Genomic DNA, 15,182 nt, shown 5'->3' with positions numbered 1-15,182 from the left:
CTTTTTATTACAGCTTGCTAGCAAGTGGTAAGATGGCCAACTAATGTCTGAAAGAACCATCTTAAGGGGGCAGAAGATCTTACAGCAGTTATACAGGCTGGTGGGTTACAGGGGAGGGAGTTAAGAATGTTGATCCTCTGGTGTTATAGACTGGGAGTTCCCACACCACATCTTTCAGTTTTCATTGATGATGGCTATCAACATAGACTCTCTGTTTGGGTGCGTCATCACATTCTTAAGGAACTCAAAAGAACAAATTTATCATCTTATTGCAGGTGAGAGGTATATGCCCAAGCAGGGATAGTAAAATCTACAGAGCAGTTAGATCTCCTGGAGGGTGCATATTCAGCTGTGTTAGTTAGTCAGAGGTCATTCAAAGTTACAATAGGGTTTCTTTTCTACAATGTGGCTTCCCTCATGTCAGCCTTGTGTTGCACCAGTATCACAGGCACACCACTCTCCCCCAAATCTCCACTTGTTCATCAACCTGGAAGCTCTCTGAACCCTGTCCCTTGGGGTTTTTATGGAGACTTCATTACATAGGCATGATTGATTAAATCATTGACCGTTGGTGATTGAACTCAATCTCCAGTCCCTCTCCCCTCCTTGGAGGTCAGGGGTAGGACTGAAAATTCCCACCTTCTAATCACAGGTTTAGTTCCTCTGGCAACCAGCCCCCATCCTTAGGTGACCTAGGGGCATTTCAAAAGTCACCTCATTAACATAACAAAAGACACCTTTTTCCCCAAGGGTTTTAGGAGCTCTGTGCCAGGAATGGGAACAAAGACCAAAAATATATTTCTTATTATAAATCACAATATCATAGAAGTTAATGCAATTATTCCCATATTACAGCTGAGACTGAGACTTACTGAGATAACTTGCATGAAATCACAGGACTTTTAAAAGGCAGGACCACTGGAACCCAGGTCTTCAAGGCTTGCAAGAAGGCAACACACCATGATGGAAAGAGGAAAAGCTTTGAAGGCAGAGACCTGAGCTCAGTTCTTGCCTCTATTCTAGCTGCAGGTCCTCATGTAACTCCCTTAAGCTTTCTCAGTTTCACTTTCCTCTTCTGTCAAATGAAGAGAAATGTTCTGTAGAAGAGTTCTGAGGACGAAATGAAGTGATGTATATAAAACTCCTGTCACCCAGCACTGAGAAGCATTAGATTTCACTACTACCTCCTCCATCACCCGACTTTCTCTGCCCATGCTCAGTCATCTTTCCACTACATCATACTGTTCTCAGCCCGATATGGGAAATCAGGCAGGAACACAAATAACACTGATAGAAGAGAGAAAGCAGTAAGTATTGTACCAGCAGACAAGCTTTGCTCAGATGTCCAAGCAGAACTTCATGGAGACAGCGATATTGAATCTGGACCTGAAATGTTTTGTCAGATTTCAAGACGGTGGGAGGATCCCAGGATTCCACATCTGGTAACTAGATGGGGCAGAGGGTGGGGTGATGGATGTGTAAGTATTCCGTAGACTAAAGGGCTGCAGTGTGTGAAATGGCATTATTAAGGTCATGCCTATGTTCTAGGTTCTAGGCTAGCCCTTGGCGGTGGTACTTAAGCTCACAATCCACATTGAGGCTGGACGAGCCCTCCCCTTCTGAGCTCCCCACTGCCATCTGGTGGTCATCAGGATCCCAGGCCCCAGCTGGAGGGGCTGACAGTGGGGCAGCCTCATAAAGGCTGTATGTCCTTCAGAAGCAATGGTGTGGATTGTGGGGGGAATGCTGTGAAGCCTATGAGTGACCCTATTTCCACCCCCTGGAAAAGTTGGCACAAGAGAGAAAGGCCCAATATGTTGCCTTCAGCAACTCAGACCAGCTGGGATTCTATTTTTAACCAGCACTGTCTTAGTTGACAGCTTGGAACGCCTTCTCCCTTCTTTTCTTCCTGCCTCTTGCAGCCCAGAGCCCTGGAGAAAGGATGGATGGGAGCAGCCTCAGTGCTGCTAAACAGAAGCCCACTCTCCTTTCTCACTGTCCTTGGCTCCATCCAGCCTTTGTCCAGTGCAGTTAGTGGGTGGATTTTAGAAGTATTATTGGCTGTGAAGCTAATGAGTCTTAAATTTCAGGGCTTCTCACTTGCACAGGCCTCTTCCAAGGCCCTGGTCAGTGTCCCAGCTATTTTGTATCTGCAATTTTTTTTTTCTTAAAAAAGGGCACCCAATTTTATAAGCTCTAGGCCCCACAAAACTTGGGTCTGCCCTCTGATGGGTATGGCTTTTTTCCCATCTCCAGCTCAGTGGCTACTTCAACAGGATTATTTCTGTCTTTCTCTAATTTATTGTACTACCTTGAGCAGCTTTTTTCTTGCTCTGGGTCTCAGTTTCCCCATCTGCTACAAGATGAAGTGTCAAGGAAGCCCTCTCCCAACGTACCATGCCTCTGATTATCCATGCATGTCCCCTGGGTGAGGTCATCTGTTCTTCCCTGTTTGTCCTTGTGTGTGTGGAGAGTGCTGTTGCTGTCTCTGCTTTTCTCTGGCGCTGGATCAGTCTTATAGTCAAAAAGGAGGCTGCTCTGGAATTCCTATTCAGGTCCAGTTCCCCCATCCCACCTCATTGTTGCTGGCCAGTAAGTGTGCCTCCAAGGGGCAGAAGCTTGGCCAGGTTCTGACACCAGAGAAGGGTGCATTAAAAAGGCCCTACTCTTTAATTAATTTCTGTATACCTGTCATGGTCTGACTCCTGGTGTTTCAAACACACATTGAATAAACTGAGTCTTACTATACAGTGTTTCTTCTTTCATCTTTTCATTAAAATTTTAATAAGCATCTATTAAAATAGTACCTTAACAATGGCACAACTTTAGGAGAATGTGCTTAGGAACATGATGTGTCAGGGATATTCCACCTCCCCCCACCCCCCATTGCCAGCTACTACATACAACACTGGCATGTAGATGAGTCCAGGATGTTATCCCAGAGAGAATACACACAGCCTCATCTAGCCTCAGACCACGGGCTTTGTGGCAGGGGGTCATATACAGGAGTGAGCAGCAGGGAGAGGGACCTGACAGGAAGGACTCCATAAAATCTGGTGCCTCCTCACCTGTCCCCAAAAAGTCCAGAAAGGAAGTTTAAGAGGAAGCCAAGTCATTTATTGTTTTTTGAAGAGACTAGGTGAAGGAGGAGGGGGCAGGGCCATAGTATTTAATTGGAAAGGAATGACAGGACTTTTCAGTACAAAATAGCCTGTTGGTCAGGGAAGTGTAAGATTAGGCCTACCAGCTGGTGTCTCCAGCACTGACTGGGGAAGGGCACTGTGAGGTCAAACTGGGGGCAGCCTGGAGCATCTCAGGAGTCAGCTCCATGCCAAGCTCCAGAGCCCTAAAAGAATCAGTGCCATTACTATATGTGTATGTGAGAGGCAGGTGAGCTCCGTCAGAGCTCCCGCTGTGTAGGGATGGTCCGCTGCTAGGGACACTGTGTCTCTGTATGTCCAAGGGCAGTGCCATGTTTCTACGTGCCAGGCTCAGTCCTATACCAAGAGTGTGCCTCATTTCCTGTGTGGGGGTCTGGTTTGTTTCCTTGGTGTCAGTTAAGCCATCTTTTCCTGTGCATTGGGGTTAGTCCATGCTGTTGGGTGTCAATCTCTTGTGTCAGTTGGTCTGTGTTTCTTGTGTGTCTGGATGGGGCCGTGCTTGTAGGAATGGGTCTGTCCTGCCTCAGCCCCCACTCCACCTCCACCCCTCAGCCAGGCCCCAGCGTGCTGATGGTGGTGTAGCTTAGCCTGGACAGTGAAGCAATGGAGGGGGTGGGAGGGTCCTCATCTGGAAGAGGCCTGGGGCGAGCTCGTGGAGGCCGTGGGCAGCATCGGGCGCACGTGTCGAGGCAGGCTTGGCGAAAGCGACGGTGCATGAAGCAGTAGACCAGGGGGTTGACACAAGCCGAGGCGTAGCTCAGCAAGTGGATGAAAGAGATGGGCGCGCCCGAAAGCGCGCGGTGTGCGCCAGGGCCGTCGAAGGCGCGCCACGTGTTGGCGCTGTACACTGGCAGCCAACACAGGAAAAAAAGGACGACGATGACCAGCAACATCCGCACCACGCGCTTCTTCGCCAGCAGCTTGGCCTGGGCAGGCCGGAGGCCAGATCCTGGCCCAGGAGTGGGCGCGGTCAGCGCCGACAGCTCCAATGCAGGCCGGGAGCGCGGAAGCTGTACGTAACAGCCATCACCGTCCTCACCAGCCAGCCCGATCTCTGGCCGGCAACGCCCGTTCTGGTGGGCAGGACCTGAGCACAGACCATGAGTGGTCAGACCATGAGAGAGTCTCAACTTCAGCCCAACCCACACCCAACCCCCCCTTTCCAGCCTTTCTGCCGACTTACTTCTTTCTGCCACACCCAGTCTAGGCTCCGCCCCTTTCTAAAGCCATGCCCCTACTGCATTTCACCCACCTGGTCGCGCCCCGCCCGGCGGCCCTTCTTGGCTTCGTACTCGGCTCTGGCTCTCGCTGTCACTGTCACCGTCAAAGCGGAGCCCTAAGTAGAGCTCGCGGGAGATAAGCCCGTAGGCCACCGCCATAACCACACCCGGGACGAAGAACAAGAGCAGGAGCAGCAGCACCGACCTGGAGGCAGAGCACAGACCATCATGGGGGTCTCTGTCTAGCTTCAATCACAGATGGAGGAAGAGCCACGGATTGATGTTTCTAGGGCTGATGGCCAGGCTCCAGTGGTAGATTTGGGGGTGTTCTTGCGAAGGGCTAGAGAACTGGGAGGGGCCTCAAATAGGAATCCCAGGGTGGTGAGTGCAGAAAGGGAATTGGAGTGGTAATCCTTGGAGCAGCTGGGGGAAGATTCCGGGGAATGGTTGTAAGCATCTGATGGAGATGGAGAAGAGAATTCCCAGGAACAGGTAATGGGCCCCCTCACCAGGTTTGGCGAACCCGTGCACTGGGCCAGCGATGCACACACTGCAGCACACGGGGCCCCGCTGGCTGCACGGCAGTGTACACAGGGTAGGGCACCATGAGCAGTCCAGACAGCATCCAGGTGGCTACGATCACACGAGCCGCGTGGGAGCGCGTCTGCCACACGCGCGCCTGCAGTGGTCGGCAGATGGCGCTGTACCGCTCCAGGGCAATGGCCACGAGGCTTAGGGTGGACACGCTCACAGACACCCCTAAGCAAGGGAAGAGGAAGCAGTCATCAAGGAAACTTACACTACATATTCACCAATGGGACTTCCCCAACCCCCACCGGGAAACACCCTGACATCCAGCAAGGACTTTAGGAGGGGAAAGAGGCAAAGGGGGCAGGCTAGTTGTCTCACCTACCCATGAGATAGGAAACTGCCTTGCAGACGACTGTGCCAAAGATGAATGTGCCCATGAGATTGGGCAGGAGGGTGAAGGGCATGCAGGCCACAGCCAGCAAGAGATCGCTGACCGCCAAGGAGAGCAGGAAGGCGTTGGTGACGGTCCTCAGGCGGCGGCTCAGTCCCAGGACCACAATGATGAGCACATTTCCTCCAACACTCATCAGAAAGATCACTGCATAAAGGGTGACCCTAATGGCCAGCTCCAATTCTGGGTGGGAAAAGGGAGAGGTGGCAGTAGGCATCTGGCCTCCACTCAGCCAGACCCTCCAAGCTATCCATCAAACCCCAAACCCCACTACACAGCCAGATCCCTCTGCATCCCAAGAACGCCCAACCCTCACCCCCGCACCATAGGACCCACTCAGTCAACAGTGAACTTGAATCCTTCACCCTTCTAACTCCTTGAGGCTTAGTTAAGTTGGCCTAACTCTACCTTTCCTTAAGAAAGCCCATCTCTTCTCAAGCTTTGCTCTAAATCCTTCCTTCTCTTTGCAGACAAACTTCTTGAAAGAATTATTTTGCATCTTCTCATTCACTCTCCCGTCCATTACAATGCAGTGCCCTGTCCCGCCATCACGCTTTAGACACTTCTTCCCAAGGTCACTAAGCTTTAACTGCCAAATCCAAAGGTCTCTTCTCAGCCTATTCTACTAGACCTCCTTGTAGCGTCTGACACTGTTGACCACACTACCTTTTGAAATACAGGTCTGATCATGTTCTTATATTGCCTAAAAAAACCCCCTTTACCTACTCTCTACTGTCTGCAACACTTTAGCATGTCATCCAGATTCTCTGAGAACTGCCCTCTTCCTCCTCCTACTTCCTCCCTGCAATGCACCCACTTAAGCCACTGGATGACTCAGTTTCTTGAAGGCATCACGCACTCTCATGACTCTCTCCCTTGCTCACATTGGTTTCTCAGCCTGGAATGCTTTCTTATCAACCCCCCAGTAATACTCCTCCACCACAAACATGTTTTCTGTTCAGGATAAGAATTCACCATTGTCCTTCAAGACTTAGATCAACTGTCTCCTCTTCTGTAAGGCATTTCTGGACACCTCATTTGGAGTTAATCTCTCCTTCCTCTGACCCATGCATGAGCCTTACACATCTATTAGAACCCTTTTTTACTTTCTGCCTTGTATTTTAATTATCTCCAAACATTCATTCTCACTCAGCAAACATTTTCAGAGGACTCCCTTTATGCCAGGCACTGGGGACAAAGAGATGAACATGACAAATTCCCTGCTACCTGAAAGCTTACAGTCTAGAGGGAAACTCAGACATATAAGCAGATAATTGCCACACAGTGTGATAAGGAGTGAGGGTGAGGAATATACAAAGTACTGTGGGAGCTCACAGGAGGGACGCTAGTGTTGCTGGGCTAGACAGAGGGCTGACCCCATTCATTTGTGTCATTGTCTATTGGGAGATGGTTTCATCTTTGGGCTTCTATATCACAGCCAAGCAGACCCAGACAAAACTGAATTGAATTAAACTAGACCCAGTAACCTATGCCGATGGCATCAGCGGCATAGAGAGACTGGAGCTTGAAGGGAGAGAGGGCAGGGGCAGAGCCTTCCAGGTTGTGGGGGAAGGAAGGTCCTAGAGATGCAGCTCCCTCTTCTGCAGCCCTATACATTGGCTGACTTTTGCCTTAGCCCCCGAATTAATAAACTGTTTTCTCATAACGGTAACCAACTTATTCAGAAACTGTTGTAGGCATCAAGTAAGTAATATTTACAAGAGTGCGCCAACTGAACCCAGCAGTGACATTACTTGCTCAGAGTAAATAGTAAGTAGGGGGCTGCATCAGAATAGAAGCCAGGTCTCCAGATCTCTAAAATGCTTTGCCTCCTACTGGTCCCTCGCTCCTCTGTCATTCATCACACTGCCTCCTTCTCCCAATCAAATCTGAATCTCCGTGCCTCATTCTCCCTCTGTACTCTTTCATAGCATTTCTCACTGTATTATTATGTTTAATTCTCTATCTCCCCCACTATACTGTGAGCTTCTTGAGGACCGAGGCAATGTCCATCTTGTTTTCCAGCATATCCCTAGCACTTGGCATAATGTTCTGCAGGTAGGAGGTTTTAACACATGCTTGTTAATGAATTTTCAATGAATCTCTGTCACTCTCCACACAAATGCACCTGCTTTGTCCTCCCTCATTCATCCTTCACCTCTGTGCCTCTAAAGCTCCAGCATGCCCGCTCCTCTCTGCCTCTGTCTCTTTGGAGATGCATGTTGGAGGGTCCTTGGTGGCCGGGTCATTCACAGGCTGTGATTTTGTATATGTTACATTTACTATTATATGCAAACCATCTGTGTCTCATGTAGAAGCTGGGCCCCTCTCTGCAGGGAAAGCTTATGGAAGGCTTATGTGAGGCAAATTTGAGGGTGTGTGTGTGAGTGTGTAGAGGGAAATAAAGAACCTTTGGGAGGGATATCTCTGTTAGAGAGGTCCTTGGACCCATAAAAATAGAGCTGATGGTCTATCTTGCACTCTTTGTGTCTCCTCCCAGTCCACTGCCCCTCCCCCTCTCCCCACCCTCTCTTAGTCTCTCTAGTCCTATCATCTCAGATCCTCCTCTGGATGTCTCTGTTCAACTAGTTCTTGATTCAATAATCACATCTCAATTTGGTTCAGCACTCTGAAGTGTGAAAAGAACATTTCTCATTCATTCATCCAGCTGATGTGTCCCATGTGTGTGTCCTTGAACTTAGTGGAACAGAAAGATGAGACTATGCCCACCCTTATGAAGCTCCAAATCTGCATGGGGACTCCTAAAAACTAGAGGACAAAGTCCCAGTAAAAATAACCTGCAATTGTACAGCACTTTGCTGTTTCTCTGAGCATTCTCAGCTATTACCTTATTTCCAGCCACCACTATCTCTCCAAGTCTTTGCTGTTGAACAGTTCAGAGATGTGAAAAAGACTAATTAAAAGCAATCTTAGACCTAGGGGTCTGGGGAGAGGGAGGGCGGGATGAATAGGTGGAGTACAGGGGACTTTTAGGGCAATGAAACTATTCTGCATGGTACTATAATGTTGGACAGATGTCATCATATGTTTGTCAAAACTGGTAGAACATACAACATAAAGAGTGAACCCTAATGCAAACTATGGAATTTAGTTAATAATGCATCATTATTGGCTCATCGATTGTAATAAATGTACCATACTAATGCAAGATGTTAAGAACAGGGGAAACCGTGTGTGTGTGAACGCCCTGTACTTTCTGTTCAATTTTTCTGTAAACCTAAAACTGCTGTAAAAATAGTCTATTAATTTTTTTTAAAGTCACAAAAGAAGCAATCATAATGAAGACGTGTGTGTGTGTGTGTATATGCTTGTTTGTATCCTCCCATGTGTGTTTGTGTGGTGGAATATGGGTGACCACCCTGGCTTCAGTGACTGGGAACCTAAGGCAGAGTGGAAGAATGGGAGATGGCACCTCCTGGGGTACAGCCACTATTGCATTGACAGTCTACCTGTGGGCATCAACCTGCTGGGGATGACAGGAGAGCAGAAATCAGACCCAGGCACTCAGAAGACTGAGACAGTTCAGTTCTGCTTCTGGGGTCTGAAGAATCTGCATTTGTTCTGTCCAGATGATGACAGAGAAATATGAGCACAAAAATCCAGATAATGTGACATAAAACAAAAACCAGGCTTTTCTAAGAAAGGACTCCACAGAACACTGAAGCTGCTGATGCCTCAAATCCTGCCTTCCACTGGTGCGTTGGATCTGGTCACTCAGGCACACAGACATCAAAGTAATATTCATGTCTCTGTGGTGAGTCTGGATAGTAGCCACCTGATTGTGGGTATCAGCTGGGTAAACGGGGACATCCAAATGTCAATGGGTACTAACCGAGGGAGCAGAAGTAATATGCAAGGGTGCGTAGGTAATATCAAAGTGAGAACTGGGTAATACTTTAGTCTTTGAGATAATATCTGGGTGGGTAAGAGTCATACATATTTTTGTGGGCAATATCTGGAGAAGAGTAACAGCTATAGGTAACATCTGATTGAGTGTGGGTTACATGTTGTTTTAGGTAATATCTGAGTAAGTGTGGTAACATTTGTTCCAATTTTAGTATATGTGCTGCCGAAGCGAGCACTTGTTGTAACGTCTGAATGAGCAAGGGTAATATATATATAGATGTGTCTACAGATAACATCTCATTTGTAGGTAACATCTTCAGGAAGCACTGTTACACTCAGAGGTCTGAATGTGAATGGGGGAACATCCAGTGATGATGGTAATAGCTGAGTGAGCAGAAGTAATATTCAAGTATGTGTGGAAAATATTTAAGTGAGTATGGACGTGAGATGTCAAGTTAACATGTTAAGATGTAAAGTAAGATGTTAATCTGATTGAGAAAAATAACTAAGCACCTGAGTGAATATAGGTACTATTCAAGTTTTTGCGGGTAATATCTGAATGTGTGAGAGGAATAGCTGTGATTTTATGGGTAATATCTGGAGAAGGGTTACTTAAATGAGTATGGGTAACATCTGATTGTGTGTGGTTAATAAAATGAAAGTGCATGTGTTTGATGGATAAGTAACATCTAAATGACTGTGGGCAATATTAAAGTGACTGTGGGTGACACCTGTTTTTCTGTGGGTAGCATCTGAGTGAACGTGGGTAACATTCAAGTCTGTGTGGATTATATCAGGATAATGTGGGTAACATTCGAATTCCTCCTGGTAACACTGGAGTGAGTCTGGGTAACACACCTCTGGGGGAGTAATATCTGAGTGAGTGTGGCTAACAGAGTCTTTGTGGGTAACTTCTGACAGCCTGGGTAACATCCGACTGTGTGTGGGTAACAATATCCAGATGAGTGAGGCCAATTCTTACCTGATTCACTTTACATTTTGCTTTCTCAGGATCCCTTGCTCTACTGACTATCCCTACTATCTTTTGCACCTTCAACCTTCGTCTCTCTTGGACCATTGCCCCTTAACACTTAGAAGATGCTCTTGTCTTTACTACACACATACCCCCACAAGACAAAACCACACATACACACACCCTTCCTCAACCCCATGCTATTTCTAGTACTATCTTGCTTTTTCTTTGTGTCTCTCTTCCTGCCAAACTTCATGAAAGTTTTGTCTACACACCCTGGTTCACTTCTCATAACCCTCTCCCCTACTGGCCCAAAACTTAACCTGCTGTAGTCAGGCCTTAACAACTCCTCCTGAGCACTTCCTTGTTACTGAATCCAAAGGATGCTGTTCTGCCCTTATCCAACTTATATCAGCAGCATTTGACATCACTTATCCCACCCTGCTTGAAACTTCCTTTTTCCTTGCCTTCCTGTCTCTCTGATGGTTTCATCTTGATCACCTTCACGGACTTTCCTTGCTTTGCCTGGCTTTTAAATATTGGTCTTCTTCAGGGTCCTGTCCCAGGACCTCTTTTCTTTTCATCCTACACAATCTTTGTATGATTTTATCTATTCCTATGGCTTCTGTTACCTCCTCTACGCAGACCTTTCAAGTCTGCATTTCCAGCTCATACCCCTCTCCCACATTCCAGCCCCTGGATTCAACAGCTTATTGGGCAACACCACCTGGATAGCTCACCAGCATTTAAACTCAGTGGGTTCCAAACTGAACTTATAATCTCCTCTTTCAAACCTGTTTCTGTTCCTTTGTTATCATTCTCATTATATGGCATGAACATCCATCCAATTGTCCAAGCCAGAAACCTGGATGTCATGCCCTGACCTCTTCCTCCCTCTCCATTTCTAATAAATTGCCAAGTTCTATTGATTCCACTTCCTGAAGTGCCTCTTAAATCCATCCACTTCTCTCCACCCCCACTGCCAGTACCCTAGTCTAAGTAGTCTAAGCATCATCTTTCACGGAGACCAGTGTAATATAATAGCCTTCAGAAGCATCCGCCCGCCTCCCGCCTCCCGCCTTCCATTTCTTGTCCTCCAGTCCATGCTCTACACTACAGAACTAATCCTGGCTGAACTACTGAGCCTTTCAGCAGTTCTCAGTGCCCTCAAGATAAAATAGGCATTCCTCAGCCAGGTCTACAAGGCTCTCCATAAACCCTCTAGGCTGGTCTTCATCCTGAGGGTTCATTATTCCTCTGTTATGGTACATGTCTCACTTAGAAACTATGACACACTGAACAAAAGTGCCATGGATTTAAACTTTGGGTGTTTACACATACTGTTCCTCTGCTTGGGTTGTTTTTTGCCTTTACTGCCCCTTCACTTGGCTGACTCTCCCTCAGCTTTTTTATTTAGTTCATACTTCATCTCCTCAGGAGGCCAACTTTGATTCCCAAGCCTAGGGTAGGCTAGGCTAGAGGGGCTCCTCTTCTGTGTCCCCACAGTCCTCTCAGGGCACCTCCCACTCTGCTGCAGCTTCCTGCTGACTTGTCTTGTCTCTCCCACTAACATGGAGCTCTATGAAAGCTCTGTCAGTTTTGTTCTACTCACGTCCCTGGTGCCTAGCACAATCTCTGGTTCAATAAATATTTGTCGAATGAAAGAATCTAAGTGAGAGTGTATAACAACTGGTCTGAGAAAGCATGCATTATTTTGTGGGGTAAATTAATACTCGAATTACAATTTATTCCCACTTTCCCTTCTTGAGCTTGGAATAATTTCCTTTTGCTTAACACTGTTCTCTCTCCTGGAATCCTGTTTCCTCCTTTTCTGACTACTGAACTCCAACTGCAAGACTCAGCTCCCAGGTTCCCTCTGTGAAGTTCTCAGACTCCATCTCCTTTGGGTGCCCATGATTCAGACCCTCTTGTGGGACTTCCCATACTGACTTTGACTTTTCCACTAGTTTTGTCTCCCCTCTGCACCTGACTATGGGCTGATAAGGGTCCAGACTGGGTCCAGTTTATCCCTGTGTCCCCAGCACCTAACCCAGGGACTACAATAGCAGGTGTCCAGTAAACATTTAAGGAAAGAAAAGGTCAAGGAAGGGGAAAAATATATTTTGAGCTGGATCATCAGGAAAATGTGGATATTGGCTGATAGGAGGAGTGAAAGTCATTTTGGGGACTGGATGAATGGAAGCAGTCTGGAGTTTTGGGGGGGAAGATGGTGGCACAAAGGGATGGGGTGATGAATGGGGCAGCCAGGCTCTAGGAGGGTGAAACCTAAGGAAGGGCAGCTTGGAGGGACTTGGAAGAGACCTGGAGACATTACTTGGAGACAGAGAAAGAAAGAGGGTACAGAGCCTTGAGAAGAACTCTAACTTGGGTTGCATGGGGATTTGAGGATGAGTGAAATGGAGAAAGGCAGCTCTAGGGAGCAGCCCCCAGTGCCCAGCCTAATTCAGGTTAGAGGATATCTTTTGGGAAGGCCTGAGGTGTTAAGGTGCGGGAGACAGAAGATTATAACTCAAACTTCCCACTCAGGCCTTCCAGAGCGCTCCCTCCCCAAAGCAGTCCCCTTCTTTTTCCGAATCTTGCCTTCCTTTCTTTCCTTCCTCATTGTGGCTTTGTGAACTGAGTGTAAAAGGAAAAGAGAGACCTGGAAAGGTTGGCAAGAGGAGGTCCTTGCCTCCCCACTATCGGCGTCTAGGAGGGGGCTGTGTGTTGGGGAGGATGCTGTGTTTTGGGGGTGACCAGGAGCTCTGGGTGTGACCAGGGGACCAGGGTGTGAAGGTGCTCTGACAAGGTAGTGTGAAGCTGTAATGGAGTTTTACGAGCTGTGGGGGACAAATGTGTCAGGGGGAGCTGTTTGGGGACTCAGGCAGAACTATAAGGGGATGGTGTGGGCGTCTGAGGAGGCAGTGTAGAGGCTGTGGGGGGCCCTCTATTAGTGCTGTGGTGCAGTGAGAAGGAGCTTGTGGAGAGGGCTTAGGGAGGTACCCACCTCGTGTCCCGGCTCCGCGGATGCGAGGGGGCTCGCAGCTGAGGTTGCCGGTACCGCTGCTGTTGAGGAGGGGGCCCCCCGGACGGCACAGGGGAGCCCCCGGCCCGGGTCCGGATCCCTGCACGCTCCGGTTCAGCTTTAGCAGCTCCATGGCCCCGGCCCAGCCGCCGCCTCCCACCGCTCGCCGGGCGGGCTCCCGCTGCGGCTCCACCTGCTCACGCTGCGATTCCGGCTGAGGCTCGCGCCCCGCCTGGTCCCCGCCCCCAACCTCGGCCCCTGCCCCTCCACTCCTCCTCCGCTCGCCCCGCCTAGGCTCGCGTCCCTCCCAGGCTCGGGTCCGCTCTGTCCCACCAGGTGACTCTCCGCACCCTCCCCCGCTCAGGGCTTACTCGCCCCGCTGTGTGACTGTCCTTCAGGCTCTCCCCTCCCTAGATCTCTCCGGTCTTCTCTTAGAGATTTGCTTCCCGCCCACTCCCCTTCACCATGGGTTCCGGGGATTCTCGGGACTGTGTGTGTGTGTGTGTGTGTGTGTGTGTGTGTGTGTGAACATGTGTGTTGGCGGGGATGAGGGTGGGGGTTAGGTGCGGAGGGAGAGGTTGCGAGGAGGGAGGTTGCGGGGGAGGGAGGGTAAGAGGGGTGGGGTAGGGCGCGGCTGCCGTGGGGTCTAGCATCTTTCCCTCGAGGGTCAGGAGACGTGGAGGTGGCAACTGAGACGGAGGCAGCGTGGGAGTCACTGGCTGCGGCGCAGATGCCTTAGCGCGCGCGGAGCGCCGCGGTTACCGTACTATGCCGCAGTGGCCGCAGTGACCGCGACACTATTGCTACCGTAGTTCCCTGCGGCTCCTCGCCGCGGGGCCAGTGTAGTCCCTGCATCTACCCCCAGCACCTGCGACCTCCTACTTCAGGTCCAGCATCCAGGCTTCCACCCAAAGCTCCCAAGGAACCCTCCGCAGCGGGCGAGGATAGGGGGGTGGGAGGGGCAGCATTTGTCCCAGGGGAACTCTGGCAGGGTAAAGGGCTGCCCGGAGGAATAGTCTGACTTGGGTGTTGAGGGCGGCCGGGGTGGTGGTGAGAACTGCCTAGGATAAAGCGGGTGCGGAGGGGAGGGTGGGATATCGTTGCAATCCCTGCCCAGCGCACGTGTAAGAGAGAAGAGGCAGCCGGCTTTCTCCGTGGTCTCCAGGCAGCGCCCACTCTCACCAGACACACTGACGCTCCCTGTTTGCTCTCAGCGCAGGTGGAGCAGCCTGTATAGGGCGTCAGGTTCCCACGGAAGGGGGCTGGAAGGGGGCTGCATCACTGGGGTTCAGCGGGAACAAAACTGAAGGGGGTATGCGGAGGACTGAGGTGGGTTCATCTCCTTGGGCAGGACTAGCCTCTTCTAATATTTCAGCCCTGCTCACTATCCATTTCCTCCATTCCAAAGAAACTCCAACATGACCTGAAATTCTTCTCTGGCCTCCAGCAGTAGCTGTCAGAGATGGAAGCATCAGTCAAAGAGCAGATTAGACTGGGATGAGGTCTGAGTTCATGGGGAATTCAGAAAGCTCTATCCAGTCAGTCTTTGGGAGATGCTCTGTTTCAGCAGAGCTGAGTTTGTAGGGGCTGGGGCATTGAAGGAGGGTTTAAGCCTGAGGTGGGTGGAGATGTTGTCACCTGCTTCCCCCCACGCGCCTCCTGGCACAGCCTGCCTTCATCATCAGAGAGCTCTGGACCAGAGGAGCCTGATTTGCTGTTTGTTCAGCCCCAGCACAGGTGGGGCCTCAGATAACCTGCTGGACTTTTCCCACATTGGATAACGGTGGGGTGTGGGCATGGGGGAGCAAAGGAAATATAGGGGAGAGAGGAGTGGAAATAGAAGTAGACGGGCATTCACTTATTCAGCAATGTATGTGTCAGGTATAGGGCTGTGCACTAGCTGTCCCGTACAGTCTGTGCCTGAGTAGCTCCCACTCTAGTGGGGGAAAATGAC

At 49.6% G+C, this 15,182-nt stretch overlaps 1 protein-coding gene across 1 annotated transcript; it reads right to left on the bottom strand.

Annotated features, from left to right (window-relative positions):
• Positions 1-2,894: 2,894 nt before the first annotated feature.
• CCKBR (cholecystokinin B receptor) lies at positions 2,895-13,382 on the bottom strand. The gene is made up of 5 exons (XM_058544667.1): positions 13,211-13,382; positions 5,295-5,546; positions 4,891-5,140; positions 4,414-4,586; positions 2,895-4,248 (listed from the first exon to the last, which is right to left on the bottom strand). The coding sequence occupies exons 1-5, from the start codon at positions 13,359-13,361 to the stop codon at positions 3,710-3,712; spliced, it is 1,365 nt and encodes a 454-aa protein (XP_058400650.1). The 5' UTR covers positions 13,362-13,382; the 3' UTR covers positions 2,895-3,709.
• Between the last annotated feature and the right edge of the window lie 1,800 nt (positions 13,383-15,182).

The sequence above is a fragment of the Diceros bicornis genome, chromosome 7, assembly GCF_020826845.1.
Source record: "Diceros bicornis minor isolate mBicDic1 chromosome 7, mDicBic1.mat.cur, whole genome shotgun sequence".
Taxonomy (NCBI): Eukaryota; Metazoa; Chordata; class Mammalia; order Perissodactyla; family Rhinocerotidae; genus Diceros; species Diceros bicornis.
The sequence above is the reverse complement of the archived record's forward strand: the minus strand, read 5'-3'. Positions and strand labels throughout refer to the sequence as shown.

What these genes read in the sequence shown, in the direction of transcription:
- CCKBR (XM_058544667.1), bottom strand. Translation starts at nt 13,361, where the DNA reads ATGGAGCTGCTAAAGCTGAACCGGAGCGTGCAGGGATCCGGACCCGGG. An exon ending in CCGCGGAGCCGGGACACGAG is followed by an intron (nt 5,547 to 13,210) that starts GTGGGTACCTCC and finishes TTTCCCACCCAG; the next exon opens with AATTGGAGCTGGCCATTAGG. An exon ending in GGCAGTTTCCTATCTCATGG is followed by an intron (nt 5,141 to 5,294) that starts GTAGGTGAGACA and finishes TCCCTTGCTTAG; the next exon opens with GGGTGTCTGTGAGCGTGTCC.